The sequence below is a fragment of the Simochromis diagramma genome, unplaced genomic scaffold, assembly GCF_900408965.1.
Source record: "Simochromis diagramma unplaced genomic scaffold, fSimDia1.1 OVJJ01000685.1, whole genome shotgun sequence".
NCBI classification, from domain to species: Eukaryota; Metazoa; Chordata; class Actinopteri; order Cichliformes; family Cichlidae; genus Simochromis; species Simochromis diagramma.
In genome coordinates this window covers 10,369,132-10,391,478 of record NW_024387477.1, presented here as the reverse complement: position 1 = coordinate 10,391,478, position 22,347 = coordinate 10,369,132, and the positions used below count along the sequence as shown (strand labels likewise).

At 40.5% G+C, this 22,347-nt stretch overlaps 3 protein-coding genes across 4 annotated transcripts; 1 reads left to right on the top strand and 2 right to left on the bottom strand.

Annotated features, from left to right (window-relative positions):
- Positions 1–1,311: 1,311 nt before the first annotated feature.
- prpf19 (pre-mRNA processing factor 19) lies at positions 1,312–6,984 on the bottom strand. Its single transcript, XM_040016138.1, has 16 exons — positions 6,789–6,984; positions 6,429–6,578; positions 5,880–5,956; positions 4,677–4,818; positions 4,455–4,528; positions 4,292–4,357; positions 4,151–4,192; positions 3,949–4,023; positions 3,785–3,860; positions 3,589–3,698; positions 3,312–3,467; positions 3,133–3,202; positions 2,872–3,045; positions 2,566–2,648; positions 2,150–2,255; positions 1,312–2,052 (listed from the first exon to the last, which is right to left on the bottom strand). The coding sequence occupies exons 1-16, from the start codon at positions 6,805–6,807 to the stop codon at positions 1,955–1,957; spliced, it is 1,518 nt and encodes a 505-aa protein (XP_039872072.1). The 5' UTR covers positions 6,808–6,984; the 3' UTR covers positions 1,312–1,954.
- Positions 6,985–7,757: 773 nt separating this feature from the next.
- On the bottom strand, positions 7,758–13,165 carry LOC120724143. Its single transcript, XM_040016137.1, has 11 exons — positions 13,013–13,165; positions 12,614–12,671; positions 11,959–11,973; positions 11,734–11,864; positions 11,412–11,547; positions 10,551–10,835; positions 10,041–10,379; positions 9,755–9,939; positions 9,145–9,246; positions 8,943–9,041; positions 7,758–8,857 (listed from the first exon to the last, which is right to left on the bottom strand). Exons 2-11 carry the CDS (start codon positions 12,663–12,665, stop codon positions 8,636–8,638), a joined length of 1,566 nt encoding a protein of 521 aa, XP_039872071.1. The 5' UTR covers positions 12,666–12,671; positions 13,013–13,165; the 3' UTR covers positions 7,758–8,635.
- Positions 13,166–14,002: 837 nt separating this feature from the next.
- LOC120724339 lies at positions 14,003–20,819 on the top strand. Of its 2 annotated transcripts, none has more exons than XM_040016492.1 (10): positions 14,003–14,600; positions 14,831–14,874; positions 17,683–17,831; positions 17,964–18,096; positions 18,214–18,483; positions 18,566–18,850; positions 18,951–19,099; positions 19,191–19,301; positions 19,508–19,552; positions 19,708–20,819. In XM_040016492.1, the coding sequence occupies exons 2-10, from the start codon at positions 14,853–14,855 to the stop codon at positions 19,885–19,887; spliced, it is 1,344 nt and encodes a 447-aa protein (XP_039872426.1). In that variant the 5' UTR covers positions 14,003–14,600; positions 14,831–14,852; the 3' UTR covers positions 19,888–20,819. The 2 variants fall into 2 exon arrangements, with proteins under 2 accessions (XP_039872426.1, XP_039872425.1); XM_040016491.1 differs by having other exon boundaries at positions 14,004–14,600; positions 14,738–14,874.
- The last annotated feature ends 1,528 nt before the right edge of the window (positions 20,820–22,347 follow it).

The window sequence follows — 22,347 nt, the reverse complement described above, 5'->3', positions numbered from 1 at the left end:
ATATTAGAGTTAAGCTCATCTGGAGAAGCTGGTTTGGCCGTGTACAGTCATCTGGAAACCGCAGTCACGTGCGTTTGATAAACCCAGACCTGCCCTGTTTTTTTCCTCTCCTAACTTTATTAAATACATACAAACCAAGGCCAGTACCATAATTTGTAGCATGTGATGTCTCCAAAAGATACATGCTAACGTTAGGGACACTATTCAAAGTAAAAGTCAACCATACATTTAAAGTGGTTTTTAATTCAGTTCTGTTACATTTAAAGAAACTGAAAAATAGTTCCTTTCTTAGTAGTTTCATTATTATGCAGCAGGCAAAGGAAGAATGTAGAAGTTCACAACAATGAACACTTAAAATTCAACTGAGATGTGTAGGATTTGCGTAGAAATCACAGCCTCTAAGCATGCAGATATGTATCATAGGCGTGAAAACCATGGCCGTTTTGGGCTTTTGATTTCTTCAAGCTATTCTTTCTCTAGGGTGGAATGATTGTACAGCATAGGTCTTTAATGGTTTTTAAAAAAAAAAAAAAAAAAAACAAGAATTCAGTGCACATTTGAATTTATTGTGGATTTCCTCTAATCCCCACATAATCAAGTCTTTTAATTAATTGGTGCTGAAGGTTCTGTCTTTTTACTTGAAAATGCCAGCGCATATTAACTTCTTGTTCATGTGATCATGAGTTCCTCTTTGCCAGCATAAAAGGGATTTGTTATGCAAATGTGTCACTACTTTGTCAGGGGAGGGGGGGGTTGCGTGTATGTCTGGAAGAAGACCTGAACTGTCACTGTCAGATAAGAGGAAAATGGTTACAATGAAGCATGCCATTAACTGGAAACTGCTGGAACAGGCAGCATCACTGTCCACAGTGAAGTGAGTTTTAGAGTGTTACGTCACGACGGACTGAGGATGCCAGTCAAAAAAAAAAAAAAAAAAAAAAAAAAAAACAAAACAAAAAAAAAAAAGGGTCCTGCTCCAAAATCAAGACCTTCAAGCTCAACTGAAGCTTGTTGATGGATACCTAGATTGTCTGCTCAAGGAAAGCCCTTCTAAGGAAACATTTAACCAAATATCAATGCAAGTACGTAAAAGAGGGTAAAAAACACAAAACAATCCAATCCTCCTTGTATGTGAACCGGTGACCGCGACTGTATCAAAAATAAAGATCACTTTCATTGTTTGGTATAAAGCTCAAACATCAAGAAAGCAATGAGTAAAATGCATTTTGATTTGAAAGGAACTTTATATTTTGGATGTATCTACAAAGTAACCATTCTAGCTGAGGAGCCCCACAGGGACAGACACTTGTATGGCAATACAAAAGATATTTTATTTAATTGTAAAAGGGCAGATGTGCAACAGGTAAAACAGCAGGTAATAAGAAATACACACCCAGGGGGAAAACAAAAGACAAAAATGTTTAAATGGAATCAATAAAACAGGAAATGAAATGTGGCAAAAGTTTTTCACAGAAGTACATCAATTTCTTACACCTGTTGATCTCACTGTACATGACTGTAGATGTATCTTATCTTACCCTAACGATATTATAATGAAGCTGGTCTACACTAAGAAGCAATTATAGTTTCCAAAGACCCCCTCTCCTTTCATACATACACAAAAAAAGAAAATACTACAGTAAAATCATAATTGCTGGCAAACAGGAAAGGAACTTAGAGGCTTTTCATGTCATTTTACATCATTTAGATTTCAAACACATAAAGCCAACAAACATGTGGCACTAACCATGCTGCTTCAAATCGCTGACAATCTCACAGATTTCTTCACTGGATATGAGGACTGACTCACTAAAAAAGATGCAAAGTTAGCACAGATTTCTTTTTTTCTTCCTTTTCTGATAATGAATGTGTCGGAGGTAGCGGCAGCTCTGACACAGACCGTTCTCGTCTTAGTTGCCCTCCTCCCCTCATCTTGAATTTCTGCTTTTATTTTTTACAAACTGTAAAATTTGAGGCTTCTGTCCATTGCTGTAGAAGTCAGGAACCGGGCATTCTCTCCAAAGGCCACCCCAGTCACCAATCCTGTATGGTCTATGGTTGAAAAGAAAAAGACCAGGGGTAAATGTCACGTGCATACTAGTTGAAAATCTCGAAAAAGATTTGACTTTTTTTTTTTTTGTCTTCATACCGGTGAAGTTGAGGACCTCAGACCACTGCTTGCAGATGTAGACACGGATGTCAGACCCTCCTACAGCCAGGTAGGTACCACTCTGATCAAACACAAGGGACTTCACCTGAAACAAAAAATGAATGGATTAGGCTCAGAAGCAAACCTAAGATGAGTTGGACAACTTCAAAGCTGGTCTACAGTGAAACGCTGGAGTTCGGCTTAATAAAAATAAAGACAACGCAGTGAAAAACTGCTAATCTGGTTCTTTCTGAAGTTAAAACAATCCACCCACCAGCACCCTGACAATTATACATGCAACTTTTCATCTACAGCCATTTATCTCTGCGTGCAATGACAGCCTACAGGTGATGCTAAGACTATTTCTCAAACACTTAAAAAATTCCTTTAGAAAGAAGAAATCCCAAATTTCTTACCTCATAGTTGTTGTCCAGAGTAATGGTCTTGAAGTTCTTCAGCTTCCTCAAATCCCACAGTTTCAGAGAGCTGTCCTGGGCACCTGGAGCAAACGAGGATAATTAGGTTTATTTTTTTTTCTATTGGCACACCATTTTTATTCTTGTAAGGCTGAAGACACGGGGAAATCTCCAAAACTATGCAAGTCATTGATGCACAAGTCACTTTTGATACTCTAAAGAAAATGTTCATGCAGCTCTACAAGATTATGCACATCACAGACTGACGGCTAATCTACGCAAAAAATGCTATCAAGTCAGTCTCACCTGTGGCCAGATAGTATCCGTTCTCAGAGAAAGCAATGGAGGTGACAGGTCCAGAGTGACCGGGGAAGTTGGCCACGTTGGTGCGCTCCTTCAGATCCCAAATCTTGATCTGGGAGTCCGCAGTACCAGTGCCAAAAATGAGACCATCAGGGTGGAACTGAGCGCATGTGAGAGCTGAGGGGTGCAATCAGAAACATTATGCCTGGAAGATGACTGTTATTATGACTATCAAACGCATTAAGCAAGCAAAGAGAAACTTACCACAGCCAGCACTTTCATCAGTAACTTTGGTGAGGACTCTGCCCGTCTGGATATCAGAAAAGGCCCAGTACTACAGGATAAAAAGTAATAAGAGTTAGAGCGGTGAAGCAGTTTAATGGCAAAAAGGTCGATCATTCAGTGATTAAGTTCATGGCCTGTCGGTAATTTCAAGCACGCACCTGATCCTCAGAGGAGCTGAGCAGGTAGTCTCCAGTAGCATGAAGAGAGAGACCAGTGACGCCTCCCTCGTGAGCACGCACCACCTGCACACAGTTGCCCCCGGTGACAGACCACACACGGATGGTGGTGTCTGGAGAGGCGGAGAAGACCACGGACTAGAAGAGAAAAGACGGCAAGCGAGTGAGGAACAACGGATTAAAGAAACAATTGTGTTAGTCACATCTCCATTAAAATGGAGGTGAATGTTTGCATTTAGGTTCTCAGAGGACATGTTACCTGAGATGGGTGGTAAATGACAGAGGTAACCTTCTTGGTGTGACCCTTAAGCGTTGCCACGATCTGCTCTTCGTTCTTGTCAAACACCACCACGTTCTTATCAGCTCCACCTGGGAGATAGAACAGGTTTAATATCAGATTCTTTGTCTGGCATCCCAGCAAATGAAATACAGAATGAAAGATTGATTCAGTGTACCGGTGAGCACTTTGTTGGTGTCTGAGGGACACAGATCCAGAGACAGAATACCCGGCACACTGGCACTATGAAGACCCTGAAAGCAACATAAGAGAGAACGTTGATACATTGGATCGCTCGGTGAAACAAATGCATCCTCGTGATCCTGCACAATCTATACTTACAGCATGGGAGGCCACTTGGCGGTATTTGCCAAGATCCTCGGCTCTAACCAGATCCTCTGGGACAGTTTTGCCTCTCTGTAGAGAACCACAGTAAAGCAATTAAATGAGAGCGAGAGTAAATTATGCACAAACAGAGCTTGTGGCAAAACAAGTAAAACAAGTGTTTGCACATTAGCAGCTAAATACAAGAGAAATATAATACCTTCTTTCTCTCTGTAGTGAGGATAGTAGCTTTGTCTTGGAGCTGCAAACAGAAAAAAGCACATTTAAAACCATCAAGCAATTATGACAAAGGTCATAATGGTAAAAAATAATCAATTAAAAAAAAAAAAATCAATATTACCTTCTGGATGATTTCTGGAGTCATTCCCACTTGTTCACTAATCTCCATAGGCTCTCCACCAACCCCCTGGTGTAAAAAAGGCAGAATTAAATATTGTTTAAATGGCATGATTTGTCAGTCTGATCATTGTCTTATCAGCTGAAAATAAAGCCCAGCTACTCACTGCTGCAGCTGGCTGAGAGGCGGGCACTGCCTGAGGGGCAACCAATCCGGCCTGGGGTTTGAGCGTGGCAAGAGCTGTGGAAAGAAGAAATCAACTCATTAAAATAAATAAAACACACACATGATATCAATGAATCCAGGTTCATTTGGACCAGACGATCACATTAAAGCCATTTCTACATGTTTCATAACTGTATAAAAACCCAAACTGCTGTCGACCCACCTTCTCTTGCAGCTGTGACCTCTTTGGTGAGTCGAGCGATGACTCTGCAGGCGGCATCGTGCTGATAAAGGGCGTGTGAAAGTTCTTGGCGAGTAGTCTGCAGCTGCTGCCGCAAGGTGAAACTATGAAGCATTACAGCATCCTAGAACAGATATCAAAAAGAAAAAGTGAGAAAGGAGCACATGTATTATTTTACGAATTTTAAAAAAGGAAGATAAACAAACAAAAACAAACAAACAGACTCACTGGAATATGTGTTTAAATGAAATAAGGAGGATAACAAGATCGAACTCGCTTTTTTGGTCTCAGCTAAAGAATTCAAGTTATTTAAATCGATGTACCAAACAAACATATTTTTTGATCCTCTACTAATAGAAATGAATTAAAATTGATTCTAAAGACCCAGGGTTTGTCACAAAACTTGCAATTCAAGAAAGGGGCAGATCTTCCATTAGATTATTATTTTGTGGCACAGATTAGAGTTATAATAATGTGTTGTGACCCATCATACAATGCACAATTGAAAACAAACAAACAAAATAAACCCAAAACAACTGTCCTGTTGTTAAAAACTGCCAGAGAGGGATAAATGGTGCACTGTAACACACTTTTAATTGTTAAAGTATGTAACACCCTACAGATTGATTTTACTTCTACATATTTATAACTAATTTGGGGCAATTTAACCCCAATTTGGGGCGATCGTGGTTCAGGGGGTTGGGAAGCGGATCTGTAACCAGAAGGTCACCGGTTCGAGCCCCGGGCTCTCTGTCCTGGTCGTTGTGTCCTTGGGCAAGACACTTTACCCTACTGCCTACTGGTGTTGGCCAGAGGGGCCGATGGCGCGATATGGCAGCCTCGCTTCTGTCAGTCTGCCCCAGGGCAGCTGTGGCTACAACTGTAGCTGGCTCATTACCAGTGTGTGAATGCGAGAGTGAATGAATAGTGGAATTGTAAAGCGCTTTGGGTGCCTTGAAAAGCGCTATATAAATCCAATCCATTATTATTATTAATTTATATTGATTGATTAATAGCTGACTCCCTACTTGTTTAAAGGTTCTTAAATGTTGTGTGTGTGTAATGTGTTGTTGATGTAGTGTTAAACATTAATAAGAAAAATCAATTTAAAAACAAAATGATACATACAATAGATACAGTATAAAGTGCTCTGTTCTTTGATATCTCAGAGTTTACAGGACTTACCCATTCATCTTGAAGGGACTTGAGAATGGCAGGAATACTGGTTGCCGATGGCGCCTTTGGTCTAATAGGATGAGCCACTAAAAGACAGGAAACCTCTTCAGTAACTTATCAAGGCTTATTTGCAATGAGATTTGAGTATTTAAGGGCATATGACTGATTTTCTTTTCATATATAAATCTTGATAATGTTCTATGTTTCTATGAATATCACAAAGAGTAGTTCACGAACACCAATCGAGGTTTGCTTCACCCCTGAAGGCCACACAAATAAAATTAAAACGTAGAATATTCTGCTTCTTCTGAAGTTGAAAATAAAAGTTGATTTGTTTGGGAGGTTTTATTTTTCGCTTCACTTGAATTTTTCAGGTATTGTTTGGTTTTTTATATGATAAATACAATACAGTACAATGCAACACGCCTGCAAACTTCAGCCTACTAAACCAAAGCCGAGCATCATGCCACTGATAACGACCTCTCTCACGGAAGTAGCATTACTCTGTATGAGCTTTATTACGGTCTATTGACTTATAGAAAACACCCAGAAACCCACCTTTGATGTCTACGAGCTGCTCCTCGGACAGCGGCTGTCCGTTCATCGGGTCCGTCCCATTCTCTGCGATGTACTTCTCGATCAGCCTGCGTTCAAACACCTGGTTGGACACCGGAGAGACGCACGGGTGCTCTGGCACTTCATTAGAAACTGTAAAAGAGTTCAGTTCCGGCTTTTTAACACCACATAACTACCAGCAATTTAAATAAACACACAATTAAAAAAAGAGAGCTCGCTGAACTATATAAAAGCAGAAGGCGGTGCTGCATGGCCGCTAACGCTAGCTAAATCAGCTAGCAGCATTAGCGCGGTACCGTGCTAACCGGCCTCCGTCATATCAATGAATTCAGCTTCACCTACTTGCACAAACCAAAGCCATGTTCCAAGCGGAGTCCTACAAGTCTCGTCTTAATTGTGATTTATGCTCGCGCTTTACTTTAAAGTTGTTGCAGCTAAGGTAGACTTTACTTCTGTTTGGAAGTAGCACGCTGTCCTTTCATTGCCGCTACAACGAAGATTCTTCTTCTACGCTTTGAGTTAGCTTCAATGTCCCAAACTCTGCCACCTACCGTCATGCGCTGAGGAGAACGAGAACGAGTTTTAGCCAAATAGACGCTCACGACACAAGAGTCAGAATCAGCTTTATTGATCAAGTATGTGTGCACATACAAGGAGTTTTTGCACTCAGTGTACATGACAGAGTAGCCAACGTACAAACAGAGTAACAACATGACACCAACACGGCACAGACAATAATACATTTATGGCATATTTATAGTGCAAAGTTGCAGAGTGCAAATCTGTTGGAATAAATAAGAGATGGACAGCTAGTTAGTATATATACAGTATACCCACGAGGATTGACTATAAATATATATATATGGCATATAGCTATATACAACAGGACAGAACAGTATATACAGTATGCTTTGATTCAGCATCAGGTATGGTGGATGTTTTAAATACAGAGACTATGTGAGTGTCCTAAATGTTTATCAGAGTGATGGCCTGTGGAAAGGAACTGTACAGATGGCTGCTTTTTTGGGCAAACTGTGCTCTGTAGCACCTACCAGAGGGTATGGAGTGATATTGCCTGCTTGTGTCCTGACTCTGGATTTGTTTTTCCTGCAGACTTCACTGTCCATCGTAGTCTGTTCTTGTCCTGCATGGATGCTGATCCAAATAATACCGACATGAGTGAGCAGAGAACAAACTGGATTATTGCAGAGTTGAATAGATCATCACCTCCTGAGGCAGGTTGAACCTCCTGAGCTGGCGCAGGCTCTGCTCTGCCTTTTTGATAATAGTGTCTATACTGAGTGACCACTTTAGATCTTGGAAGATTGTGGCAAGCAGGCATAATGGAGAGGGACTCCTCAACTCCACTGTTACTGCTACAGTTTTGAGCGTATTCAGCTCTAGGCTGATCTGACTGCCCCACAGGGCCAGCTGTTCAACCCCACATCTGTGTCCTTGATAAGGCCGACTTCAGACCGTCATCAAACATCACAATTCTGACTGACAGGTCTTTTGAGAAACAGTCATTTGCATAGAGGGAGAAGAGCAAAGAGAAGAGGACCACCCCTGGGTGGCCAATATACATACAGTGTAAAGACGACATCATCTAAAATGTGTTTCTTAAAGATTATTTTTTTTATTTTTTTAGTGATGACATTTTGACATTATGAAAATATTACAAGCTTTGGGGATAAAAGGTTATCCTGCACACAACATTCAAATATTAACTGCAGTATTTGGTGAAACATGTCACATAACTATTATAAGTAGAATTACCCCAAAGATTTAATACACTGCATAAATTGTTAAAAATGCAGACGAGCTATTTAGAATAATAATTAAGTATGGACAACATGATGGGTGAGAACTTAAGTTAAGTCTATATTGCTGTACAGTATTGAAAAATGAAATTTATCAAATGTTACCACAACAACTGGTGGGTAGCCCTAGAGACTGTCTTAAACACAGGAGCAGTGCAGATCATATTGGTCCGGAGGTAGGTAACGGCAGGAGATTTCAGGAGCACCATCAGGCAGTACAATATGAGACAGGAAGGATTATGCTCAACTCATGCTTCAGAAAAATTACATCACAAAGCAAACTATTAAAACCGTGCATAAGGCACAGGTGAGGTTCTTCTTCTCGGTCAGGAGCTTCACCGTTTGTGTGATTTCTCCATGTTCTCTGTTTTATGAAAAGTTCAGATTCTTTGACGTGTAAATACTGCAGGACTCAGAGGTGTCTGTGTCTAGTGGCAGCGTGGAAAAGAAGTCTTGTGATTTGTTCCCCCTTCCCTTATCTCCATCCTTTTTGATTTGGAACTGAACGCAGTCCTCGGATGAGTGGAGGCAGTCTGAAGCTCCGGGCACAGGGAAGGAAATCCTGTCCTCGTCCTCATTAGATTTAGCCTGCTAACAAGGGATGAAGACACAAGTTTAAGCAAATATCATAATAATCTGTGGCATCTAAATATTCACAGCTGGAGAGCTGTATTACCTCAACAGTTAAGTTATGACTAGGGGAACTCCCAGCTGTTGCTCTGTGCACATCCTGGTTCTCGGCTCTTGGAGACCCTACCGTTACCGGAGCATAACCCTAGAAATACAAACAACAACAGATATGCACAAAGACACAATTCAATTTAATGATTTTAGCTCCCTTAAAAAAGAAGAAGATTATATTAGTTAATCAGTCTTACAGTGTGAACAGGACTGGCTCTTGGGGTCCATTTTCTTGGTGTTCCAGTCTGCTGAGAGTAGCTGTAGTGACTTGGGGGCTGAGGAGAGGGGGGACTGTAGTGCTGCAAAAAAAAACAAAAAACCCCACAAACATAAATAAACCAATAACGACAAAGACCTAGGAACTCATCCGACTCACAGACCATCACAATTCACCGGTTACTGCTCGTAAAAACAATAAATGTGACCTTTAGTGATCATCGTGGACCGGTGTGTCTGTTAAATGTTTAGCCGTGATATTAGGTTGCTCCTTGCTAGTGATGTGTGTGGCATCATCACGCTGACATCTACAGAGCTTCAGTCAAAATACTTCGGACAGAATATATAAAAATATCTACAAATTATCTGAAATAAAACATACCCACTGAATAAAGAGCTTCTACCATAAGTTTTTTTTCTCCATACTTTTTAAAGATACTTCAGTTCATCAGACTCTCTGGAGCAAAAAAGAAATGTCAAAAAACGTCAACAAGTGGCTCCTGTCGGTGTCAAAGTGCATGCATCTGCAATAAGATTGGCTCGACGGCTTGTAATCATTTATTTAGCTGTGGACTCTCCTGGTTTCCTCACCTGGATGTTGACCCTCGGGGGGTTGGCTGGCAGCGTGCGGTGTGTTCTAAAGCACGTGATGAGTTGGGAGAGGCTACAGTTTGGGTAGCGTTTCATGAACAGGATGAAACCAGCCAGGGACACGAACATGCCAGAAGGGACAGTGACGGATTTGAGGAGCGCTCGCCAACTCCCTCCCCTTTTGTCTGAGAAGATGGCAGACACATGGATTTTAGGAGGAGTGGCAACTATGGATCAAACAACTTCTGACTGATGCATGCTTCCAAAAACGTGGCACAATACCCACCGATCACGTGCAAGTAGGTGGAGGATACCAGGTTGCCATTCCTGTCTTTAACTTCATACAGCCCATCATGCCTTGAGGTCAGCCTTGCAATGACCACCTCGTAGATGGAGCCGTTTCTACTCAGTGAGATGATACCCCTGTGGTGCAGGTCATGGTCCGTTATCTGCCCCTCACGGATGAGCTGCACAGGGCCACGTGGGTGTTTGGGGTCAAAGGGGCCCAGGGAGGATTCATCAGGAAAATGGCCAGGGGTAAAAATGAGATGGGCATGAGCAAGAGGAAGATATAGAGGCAGGATTATGGACTCTTTGGTAAAGCGTGTGATGTTGAAGGAATGCCCTGCATCCATCCATGTGTAAAATCATGAAAAATGGAGTAGTGGTGAATGTGGAAGTATGAGAGGGCATCAGATAGAAAGGGAAGGATAAAACAAAACCATTAGCACTGTAAAGTCACAAAGTTAAAGGTAGTCAGTCAGCTTCTTAAAACCCACGTTTCTGCTCTGCTCACCACGGACGGTGAGGGTGCTGCGACCCAGAACCTTCCCGTTGTCGTCTCTCACGGTGTAGTTGCCTTGGTCTGCTTGCGTCACTCTCTCCGCCACCCAGACCTTCCCCCCTCTTAGCAGCCGCCCCCGGCCAGCGTCACCGGTTTCGGGGTCTGTCCGGTTCCAAAGCACGACCGGCACAGCCTCAGGCGGAGCGCCCCGGTGAGAGAACTCCAGCAGGGAGCCATTTTCGGGGATGCTGTGCTCAAAGGTCTCCCCATAGTTTCTGCGGTAGGGTTTAATGCATTCTGAAGGAAGACGAAGAACCACGAGGTAAGGTGAAAAGGAAAGTGATATTGCAAAAGACCCACTCCTAACACACATCAGTGTACTGTAAATGATCACAAATCAAAACGAAAAGAAAAGTGATAATATATCTTTCTTTATGATACTTTGATGAGTACATTTTCCTGACAATACTTGTGTAGGGACCATTCGTAGGCTATGCAAGCTTACGGCAGTGTTCAGCTGCAGGAGAGGTGGGAAAGATTGGTTCAGGGGGCAGTGGCAGGTAAAGTAATGCCACACCTGCTGTATATTTATACCAATTAACCTCTCCTCTTTTTATGCAGCAGGGGTGTGGCTGGCAAACGTTATATACACACACACAAACACACCTGACACGGAGTCAGAACAGTTGCTACAACTTCTCTGCTTTAAGGCAATGAATAGATTGCCTATATGACATCAAAGCATATGGACACATTAAGTTATTAAATAACTTAATGTTTCAAGCAAAGAGAGGCAGATCATTGAAAAATTATGGCTCTTTTGCATCATGACACAAAGCAATGAATTTCGCCAAAGAGAGGCAACTGTCATACCCGAAACGATCAGACGGACAGTCTCGTAGGTGAAGCCCATGGACAGCTTGTTGGCATAAACTCCCTGGTCAGCATGACTCACTTCTTTCAGGACTAACGACTTATCTTTGGTCCACTCAAACCGTGGGTCCTTAACCTACAGTTGCATGGCAGATCCATTTTTTAGGCAACACAGCAACCAAACACACACACACACACACACACACACACACACACACACACACACACACGCACACACACACACACACACACACACACACACACACACACACACACACACACACACACAAAAACCCCCAAGTGCCAACACTCGTCCACTCACAGTGGTTTTCTCCAGCAGGATGCGTTTCGGCCCGTCGGGATACGGTGTAAAAGTCACGATTCGCGACGTTGAGTCCACCGGTAGACGAAACTCCTTCCCGACGCAAACAGTCTGAACTTTTTCTCGGTCACCTGTCGAGGTGCAAATGAAAGTCAGCAACATCATTGGAGACCATGTGCTGCAGATGAAGGATGCATGAGGGGTAAAATGTGACTTTTGACTCACCTAGTAATTCCCAACCTGCAGGAAAAGTACGAGTAACATAATTAATAATTTTCTTCAGACCTCAGATACGGACTGTAAACTCTCCCACATATGTAAAAGGTTGACCTACTTTTATGTTATTAGGTCATTTAAGGTCATCTATTTTGTAACAGATTTTTAGAGTCTGCTATGTGATTTAACTTTTAAGCTCTTTAATTCAGCATATGTACACGTTTATTAATTGTTACTGTTCACGTACTGACTTTATACTGCATATTTTTCCACTGCATTTTCTCTGGGCACCTCTCACATTTATTATAGTTTTGCATGTTGGAAATTTATATTTGTGAGAATTATATTTTAGAGTTGAAGTGCTAAAACACGAAAATCTCTGCTCTTCAAATCTGGGCTGGCCATTCTTCTTTGCCTTTGTTTTATTTAATCCAAGACCCTTTAATGAAATGGCTTTCTAGAAACATTCTGCAGATAATGGTGACGTTATCGACAAATGTATTAATTAGTCACTTTTTTTAAAATAGTAACATTGACTTCACTTTTACTATGAATAACCTAACCGTAATATAAAGCACCAGTAAGTGCATTATTAATAATTATTTAAGCAGAAAGAAACAGAAAAACTACGGGTAGTCTTATTAAAAACTGGTGCCACACTTACCCAGTGCAAAAGGAAGGGTGAAAAGTGCAGTGTAGAGGACGCAGGAGGACATCTTCTCCTGTAAAAGACAGCGGATTGTTTCATCTGTAAACGTAATTGACATTCACACCAACCCTCCTCCGAAAACAAGCGGCCAGACGGGACATCCGATCATTAATCAACAAGCTGCAAAAGGCGGGGAGCTCAGCGACAGCCCAAATGATGTCGGTGCGGACTCAGCGCACTGCACACACTCATGTCCCCCCATGACGTCCTGTCCGCTCTTTGAAGTCATGTCCACTCAGGTGTCCAGCATGTTTCCCATCTTCTGAACCATTGCAGCGCTACTACTGGCTGCCGGGTCATCAGTTACCGATCATCAACAAACGATTACTCAGTTTGTGCGTAATGTGAACTCACCTGCAGGATGTGAGGGTAATTTAAAAAAAATGTTTTTGTGGATGAGGATAAGAGGATAACGACGACCTCCGCAGAGCGCGCATGCCCACTGCTCCCCCTTCTGTTATGGCGATGGATACGTCGTATTCTCGGCCGCTGATACGCAAAGTGCGTCACATTTTGCAGTTCTTGTAAATACACCGTTAGCCCAAGGGAACATATTTTCTCTCCCTTTTACTATGCTGCTATATTGTAGACTTCCGTAGTAACTCGTCCGATTCTGACTGTACGTGCAAATGAGGAGATGATCTTAGAAAATATAAGAGATCATAACGCGAAATGGAAATCCTCTCACTTAATAAATGTTCCTTCTTGTTAAAAAAAATTTAACAAAAGTTAATTAACAAAATTAACTTGTTAGTTTCTACAGTGAGGGAAAATTACTTGATCTCCAGCTCCCCAGAAATAAAGAGTCTCTAGATTTGAGGGTAGTTTCATTTTAATGGGAGAGACAGAATATGGACCAAAAATCCAGGAAAAAACACATTACATAAAAATAATAAATTGATTTCATGTCATTGAGTGAAATAAGTGTTTTATCCCCAAGAACGACATAAGCAAGTTCTTTGTGGAGAAACCCTTGTTGGCAAGCGCAGCAGTAAGATGTTTCTTGTAGTTGGTCACCACGTTAGGACTCATCTCTTTTACTCCTCTTTACAGAAACGCTCTATTGATTTTCTATGGCAGGAATGTCAAACTCTTATTACACCATATTACACATACAGCCTACTTTGATCTTAAGTAGGCAGACAACATCCCTCAGATTTCTCAATATAAGAAGTCCAATTTCATTGATACATCTTAGTTTTACTACATGATAAAGACATTTTGTTCTATTTTAATATATAGAAATCAATAGAAATCTATACAAATCACCCAGCACAACTCTTCTGGCTTAAATGATAAGAAATAAATGTAAAATTACAAAACTGATTTATCTGTGTGCCACATGGGCACACCTGACGTTTGTCTCTCTCCGTTGAAATGAAACAAACATAAAAATTAGAGACTGTTCGTGTCGCAAACTTGCAAATTCAGGAGTGTAGGGTGTGTGGTTTATCTTTATTTGGGGAGGTTTACATGAGATAAGTGTCACATGAGATAAGTAAAGTCCTTAACAGTGCACATGCTTACACTTTAAATATGTTTTTAGTATAGGTTATATGCATGATTAAAATAAAGCAGGTTTTATGGTACCGGACCAGTTATTTCCCAGTGTTTTTATGTAACATGTTTAAAAACGTCTTGATTGCGATTCCTTTAGAATTCATTCCTACTGAATTCACTTGAAATTGGACGGCAGCCAACAAAACGACGCGAAAGTTGTATTTTTATCCCCTTTAAACTGCTTTTATTTATGATATGGTGGTTTTAAAAGCGATCTTGGAGGCAGAAACAACACAAACGCCTGGTTTGTTATTGAAAAGTATCCTGGGAGATGGGCCCTGTATGCAGTTACAGTGGGAGAGGTGGAGCCTAAGCCACGCCCAGTCCTTCTTTTCTCCACCCAGCAGCTGCAGGACGCACAGAACTCAATCACACAAAACAAGTACGGTCTCATTATTCTTTTTCTGTTTGTCCACAACTTCTTCTTAGTCAGGCTTTTTAATACTGAACATCACCTGTGTCACTGATTTGCTATTTTCGGGGTTAATTTTTGTGTGTTATCCGAACATTTCATTATAGAAGGGAATGCGGTACGGATTTGGTCTTGGAAGCTGAGGGAAAAAACACACAGAAAAAAGAGCCTCAAGTCACCTCTCTGCTCTTTTTCTGCAGGACATGTCGCTTGCTGTTTTTGATGTTTTCCATTGTCTTCTTCGGTGAGTAGAGCTCACTCCCACATTCTAACATATAAACACCTGAAATCTGAAATACAACGCTCGATGGTTTGGGATTATTTACAACAAACGTTAATTGATTTCCATGCCACACACTCCGTGGGTACAGCATGTACAAAGTTATCCAATCTCTCCGTGGAGCCAGGTGTTAAGTGGCACTCTGCCAGAGCGAATTAAAGTGCGTGCATGTTGTAGTAAAAGACGTTTGGTGTTGTGGGGCTGCTGTAGACTAATGCAATTTAAATCAGTAGTAGAACACAGGAAGAACAATACGCATTGTCTCCACACCCATCTGCTATTCCCAGAATTAGTGCTTGGTGCATTTCATTTATCAATAAATCATTTGGGAAACATAAACACCTATCAACACATCCACCCTTAAATAAAAATAAATAAATAAGCAAGCATATTGTTGTTTTTTTTTTTTTTATTGTTTTTCGATTTCAATTAAGCCTTAATTGAATTATGTATACATAATTCAATTAAGGCTTAATTGAAGAAAACAAATCTGATTAATTTCATTGAAATATAAATATACAGTTACATATTTATGTGTTTTAAACTATTCACGGTATTTATGCATTGTCATTAATGTCTTTAGCCGCAAAGTGAAAGGAAATGTTTACACGACGGAAACCAGAAAATTCAGCACAGCCAAGATTTCGTTCCGTTAGCTGGTTTGACAAAACATATAACCTCAGTCAGAGATAAGGGGTAGCACGACGGTGGCAATCAACTTTTTCTTATTCTTTATTTGTCTCCTGCTTCCGGCTCTGTGAGCGCTCACACGTAAATATGGGCGTTTTGCAGCGTCACGTGACTCATCGTCCGCATGCGATAATCCCATAAGAGTGGCGCTTAAAATGGTCATTTATAATATTTAAAGAAAAAACATATAATACCCATTCAAGTTAATCACGTTATCACTGCTGTTTAAGGTAACAGCTGCAGATTAGAGCTCTGAAACTTTAAACTGGATCTATTTAAACGTTAAAGGCCATTGTCCAATATCCGAATATGCAGCGTTTCTGCCGAATGGCAGTTTGTCAGCAGATCAAAGTGTAATTATTTTATTGGTTGTCTTGATGCACGCTCAATCATCCAGGTAAGGACATCCCAAAAAGTTAATCCTGTGTCTAGATGAACAGAGTCAACTTTTTGGTATTTTATTAGTTGAAACGGTGTTCATGGTTTATGTTCAGTGTTCATGGAGCTGCAATTCCAGCAGTGCTAAAGAAACTTAGCAACAGATTAAAACCACGTATTGCTATACGTGGTTTTAATCTGTTGCTAAGTTTTTTTTTATACTTTTTATATCGAATTGATTAATTATATGTGCACATTCCTGTACACTCTGTGCTTCATTCATTGGTTTTTAATAAGGTTTCGCTTAACAGCTAAAACATGCTGTAAATAAAAGAATCAGTGAACACGTTGCGTTTCTGGAGGATTTAAATTAAAACCTGACCTGCTCCCTAGCGGTTTTTGATACGGGCGGCATCGTGGTGGGGGGCGGCATCAGGGGTATCGGCAAAAAATAAAAAATTGCTCGTACTCATGCTGCCCCGACATCAGCCAGCGCATATTGGGAATGGCACAGGCACCGATCGGTTTTCTATCGCCCATTTCCTGGGAGTAAGGGCGCCCTCCGTTTGCGAGGTGCGCCTGCTGTTTACTGCACAGAGAGGAGAGGGCGGGGGATTCTCTGGCTGGCTGAAGCAGCATCTAATAACCAACTCGCAAAATAAAACAAAAATAAAAACAAAACAACAAACACGAAAACACCAGACATTATGATACAGACTTATAATTTGCACCTATGTTTTTTCGAAATTCTATACGCGAAAAGTGAGCGCGGGAGCGCGAGAGCCCTCGGTGCGCCTGCTTGCTGCTGTGCTGAAGTCAAAGTAAACTTTATTGTCATCTCCGCTATATACAGTCCAGTATATAGAGAGATGAGACGACGAGGCTCCAGTTACCGCGGTGCAAGTAAACAAACAGGGAGTGTTCGCCCCGGGCGCCAAACAGGCCAGGACCGCCACCAGCATAAATGGCCACAGTGACTCTTACTTTGAGCTCAGCCATCTCAGCATAGCTGGTCAAGCCATAGATCTGGCTTCATTAATACACCTCGCTGTTTGTAATGTATGGGTTTGAGTTAATGGCTCAGTAGTGCTGATAACTAAAAGTGGCCAGTTGCTGTTCTAAGACGGTCAGCCATTGCTGATTTGAGAATAGCGGCTGATGAAGTGAGTGCATCAGAGGGACCAATCAGGTTGAACCGTTTGGAGACAAAGTTACCGGCAAGGCAGAAATGGTTTAATGGTTTGGAGCTGCTGTGGTGACTGAGCTGAAAAGAGGGTAATTTACTGATGTGAGATGTTGTTCATGTATTTCCTTCATTCAGCTAATAATAACTTGGTTTATTTCTGATGCTTTATGACGAATGTGAGTTAATTCATCAGATTGAGAGTTATACTTTACTCTGCCTCGTGCTTTGGGGATGAGAGATCTCTAGGAATGCTTTTTTTATGCTGCTGTATTTGTGTAAATTCAGTGATGTTCCAGAACTTTGTCTTCAAAATTACTTTCAGAGTGTAACAAAATATGTGTGTGTGTGTGTGTGTGTGTGTGTGTGTGTGTGTGTGTGTGTGTGTGTGTGTGTGTGTGTGTGTGTGTTTGGTATATTAATGGAAACAACTGATATTATGTTGTCAGATGTTTGTGGTTTCAGTTACATTAACACTACCTCCATCTGTCTCTTCTTCTCTTGCATCTTTTTGATTAAAGGTTCATCCTCTGGTATACAAACTGATGAGGTGTGCTATGGCAGGAGGTGGCAGTTTCCATCTAATTATATACCCTTACGTTATACTGGACCGATATACTTTACTGAAAGTAATACGGGATCCAGAAAAGTTGTTATAAATAATGGGATGGTGAGCAGCCTCTATGTGACCATTACATTTCTGCAATATGATAAATGTTAGACCTATGTTTGAAACAATTAAATCAAAGTATATAGAATATGTTCTAATCTGAGGAATATATATGTGCTGTCTATCTTTCAGGCAATAGACGCACGCTTTAGAGTCTCTCCTGGCTCAATTTATCTTACAGATGTAGAAAAAAGAGATGAAGGAATTTATTCTGTCTCATCTGGTGGCTACCAGCGACAAGATGTTGTTGAACTGAAAGTCTTGGGTAAGAATTTGAACTGTACTGTATATTTAGATCAAAAATATATAGGTATGTGTTTTAGCTACCTGTTCCTAAGCACAAGTCCCCTCCTTTTTTTTTTTTCTTAATCTGCATTTTAAGAATGTGCTAAAAATGTCACAAGGGATTACTACTATACGTGGGAGGACTCTATCCCTAGATGGGCTGAAATCCTGGAGTTTACTCCCCTTCACAGTCCGGACCAGCCAAAGATCCTGTGGAATCGCACAGACTCTCAGATCAGAGAAAGCAGAGCTGAGGTGAAAAACGATAATTGGCAGCTGTCTTACCTCACTCAGGCAGACAGTGGGTACTACAACTTCATGGATAAGAACCACTCTGTGTTGGCCAAGGTGCTGCTCAAAGTAAAAGGTGATGTGAGAAGCTGCCTGTGAGATTTCTGCATTTTACCAGATTAAATGTTCTAATGAAGTCTGATCTGTGTCACTAACAGAACAAACCAGACACTATGAAACAAGGTGGAATGAGCACATTCTCATTGAATACCCTCGGGGTCCTAAGAAGTGGACCGTGACTTTTACACCTGAGGGCCAAATGGATCCCGAAACACTGATGGATGGCAGTCTGATCATAAAAGATAATCGCTTTTCTGGCAGAATTCATGCAGTGATGGATGGCATAATTATAAATTCTACGGAAATTAGAGACTCTGGCACCTTTGAGTTCAGAGACCCAGAAGGCAACCTGATCTTGAGTGCTCAGCTTGAAGTGACCCCTGGTAAGCAACAGAGCATTTCTCCTCATAGAGTAGAAGTTCTAACTAACATTAACCCCCACCCTCTACACCATATTCCCTAACTTTCTCCATGCTCTTACAGAAATGTTGCCACAGTTTATATTTATGGCTGTTATTGCCTTGATTGTCGTCGGGATCATCTGCTGTTGCTGTTGTTGTAAAAAGTGCTGTAAAAGGGACAAGTCTGCTCCTCAGACTGCAGCCTCACCTGCACCTGCCGTATATTATCATGTAAGTATTCTTTTAAGTGGAAATTAAGACCAGCTGTGTTAATATTTGATGTTCTTATTTTAAAATTTTAAAATTCTTATTCCAATTACAGATTGAGAATCAACCTGCGTGCCCAAGTTACTCACATCCTTCAGCTTTGTCTTATCAGCCTGTGAATTCTCATATTTCTACACAACCTTCAGCTACCTCCTCTGAGCCACTGGTAGGTGTAAAGCTTGATTTATATTCAAGGCAAAGATAAAAGAGAGGTGAAAGGAACTCAGCCACTTTTGTTGTTTTAAAAAGAAATAGTAGTTATTTGTGGATTGGGGCACTAAGTTTTTATCTCGTCTGGGACTGCCTGGCAACTCACATTAGCGCTCATCCTCTTTCCTCTTCTGACTCATGTGCTTTTTCCTAACTTCACAGATGTACCACAAAGTGAATATCCATGAGAACCCCGCTCAGCCTGAGGTACATACACACAAACAAACATACAAAAATCCCCATGAATGCATAAAACTAAGAACAGAAATTTCCTCATTCAGAGGCATTTTTGGCCTGTCAGTGACTGATTCATTTTACCCACTGTGCTTATGCACCTTTTTTCGTTTTACCGATGTCTCCAGGTTTCAGTACCTGAAAACCAGGCTTCCACTCCAGCTCCCTCAGTCGGTCCAGACTTCCTCTCATCAGACCCGGAGCCGCAATTTGAACTGAAAGGATTAGACATGCCTTTTGCACCATCTCTTACTTCAAACACAACTATCTGTGATGTTTATAACTCAGACAAACTAAACTTTCCGTAAACAGTATGCTGAAAATTCAGGTAGAGTTTATTATTGTTTCCATTTTCATCTTTGCAAAGCCATACACGGACAGGAAAAGGACCATGCAGACAGATGTTAATCGCACTGTGTTGATGCATGATCAGTTTTTTTATCTTTCACACAAAGATGTGCTGTTGTAAAATGTGTGGATTCCAAATATATTTTTTCAGTTAACAAGATTGCTTGTAAGTTTGTAAGTTCATGTCTTGCAAACAGTTTGGTTCTGGAAAGCTTTGGAATTTTTAATTTTTTTCCTAAATTTTCCTCAGGTATGAGAACATAAATCTCACTCAGTGTTGTCCTCCAAATATTCTGTTACAGCAGCTTAAGTGTGAATTACAGGAATCAGGGTTTTATTATATTGTGCAATATAAACGCATTTACAATAAATTAGAATTGTTACTTGCATGAAATAGTGTCTGCTTTGCTTCTCTTCACAGGCTATTTATGGATATTTATGGAATGGCAGATAATGTAGTCCAGTATCGTGGCAAAGTGTGTAATAGATACGGTGGACCAACGTGTCTATTACATGCTTTGCCGTGATATCAGGCTGGATAATGTTGCTAGCTTTTGCTTCCATGGGTATTTTCTACCTCTGTTATGTGCATCCAGCTCCATACATCACTTGTTTGTAGCTTTTATCATTGTGTTTTGAGGGATGGTGGGCAATTTTTAAATATGCCTTTTTATATTGTCAAATTCTCAAATGCAATACAAGTATAACTGGTTCTGTATATCTTTAAACAGAAGCTTGTATAAAAGTTTTATCGGGTATTGAAAAACATGTATCGTTTATATAATGTATGTAAAATTCTGATAGTTTGCATTGCATGAAGATGTCTGAATATAGAATTAGTGTAATGATTTGAAAAAGACCTTAAAGAGCTTACATGAATTTTTCAACTCTGTCCCTCTGTCTCGCTCCCTCTTTCTGTCTCACTCTCTCTCTAACACACACACACACACGCACACATGCACACGCACACGTGTGCACACGGAGAGTTTGCTACTATGCAGCTCTTATAGCAAGTTGATGTGCAGATGTTAATTCCTGCATGGATGTTCCTTTGCCTACATGCATGTAGTTTAAGTAATTGCTTGGTGTTATCATATTTCGTAGATAAATATAACTTGGTGTCATCTGCATAGCAATGACAATGCATGTGTTTTGTAATAATATTGCATGAGGGGAAACGTATAATGTAAAAAGTATTGGTTCTAGGACAGAACTCTGTGGAACTCCATGAAAAATTCTTTAACTTACATTAATAATACCTGTCTACCTGTTCATTCCTGGTCCATTCCTGGTATAAAGCCTGAGAATAATTGCTATGGCATGGGATTAAACTTTTCATCTGATTATATATGTATATATATATATATATATATATATTTATTATGAACCAGTACAGTTCAGTCCAAGTAAAGGAGGCTCCTCAAAATTTGTGGTAAATGTTTGAAGGTAAGCTGCTCCACGTGCCGTGTGACCATGTCTGGGCTGTCTTCTGTTGGAAAACATTAAACCCTGGTATGTGATGATAAATAGAATCTGTTCTCACCTGAGTGAATGTATATGTGTTTACATTTCGGGGAAAGGACCCCAATTCACGACTCCCCTGGCTCAATTTGTTTTACAAATGTGATAGAATCAGGATCAGGGATTGTTTTTACATCTCATTTGGTGGCAGGCAGCTATTGTTGTGTAACTGAAAATCTTAACGAGAATTAAACTATCCTGCATCAACCAATCTGTTTGATAATAGATTTGTTTAGATAGACTGTTTCTTATAAAGAACCTTTCCACTTGAAGTACTTTTTTCTACTTTTTTTTGTACTTAAGTGCTTTCTATGTAGCATTCACACTTATCATATCGGTGAGTAACTTGGGGTTCAGTATCCCAAGAATCCTTTGGCATGCAGATTGTAACAGCCAGGGATTGAACCACCAACCTTCTGATTAGTGGATGACCTGCTCTACCTCCAGAGCCCTGTTAGATATGCATTTCTAAATACAAGTTCACTCTGTCTTTTGTTCTTGTTTAAAAAAAAACTCTAAATTGGATTTTTTATTAATTAGTGTGAATGCTGATAAGCATTGACAGTATTGTTATTCAAATCTTTATTATTATACTATTTTATTATTATTAGTGTGAATGCTGAAAAGCATTCACAGCATTGTTATTCAAATCTTTATTAGTGTGAATGCTGAAAAGCATTTATTTTTGTCAATACGACTTGTAGTATTTTCTTGGGAAGCATTTGTTTCACAATGACTTTTCTGTTTATTTAAACCTTTAGGACCTACCATAGAACCAAGTCCACTAGAGTTATCTTTATATTTTTTCATGCTGTAGTGCCATTTTTGGGAGCATTTCAAGTTGCTGTACATCAGTATAGCTGTTATAGCCCAAATCTAGATAATATGTATGCATTAAG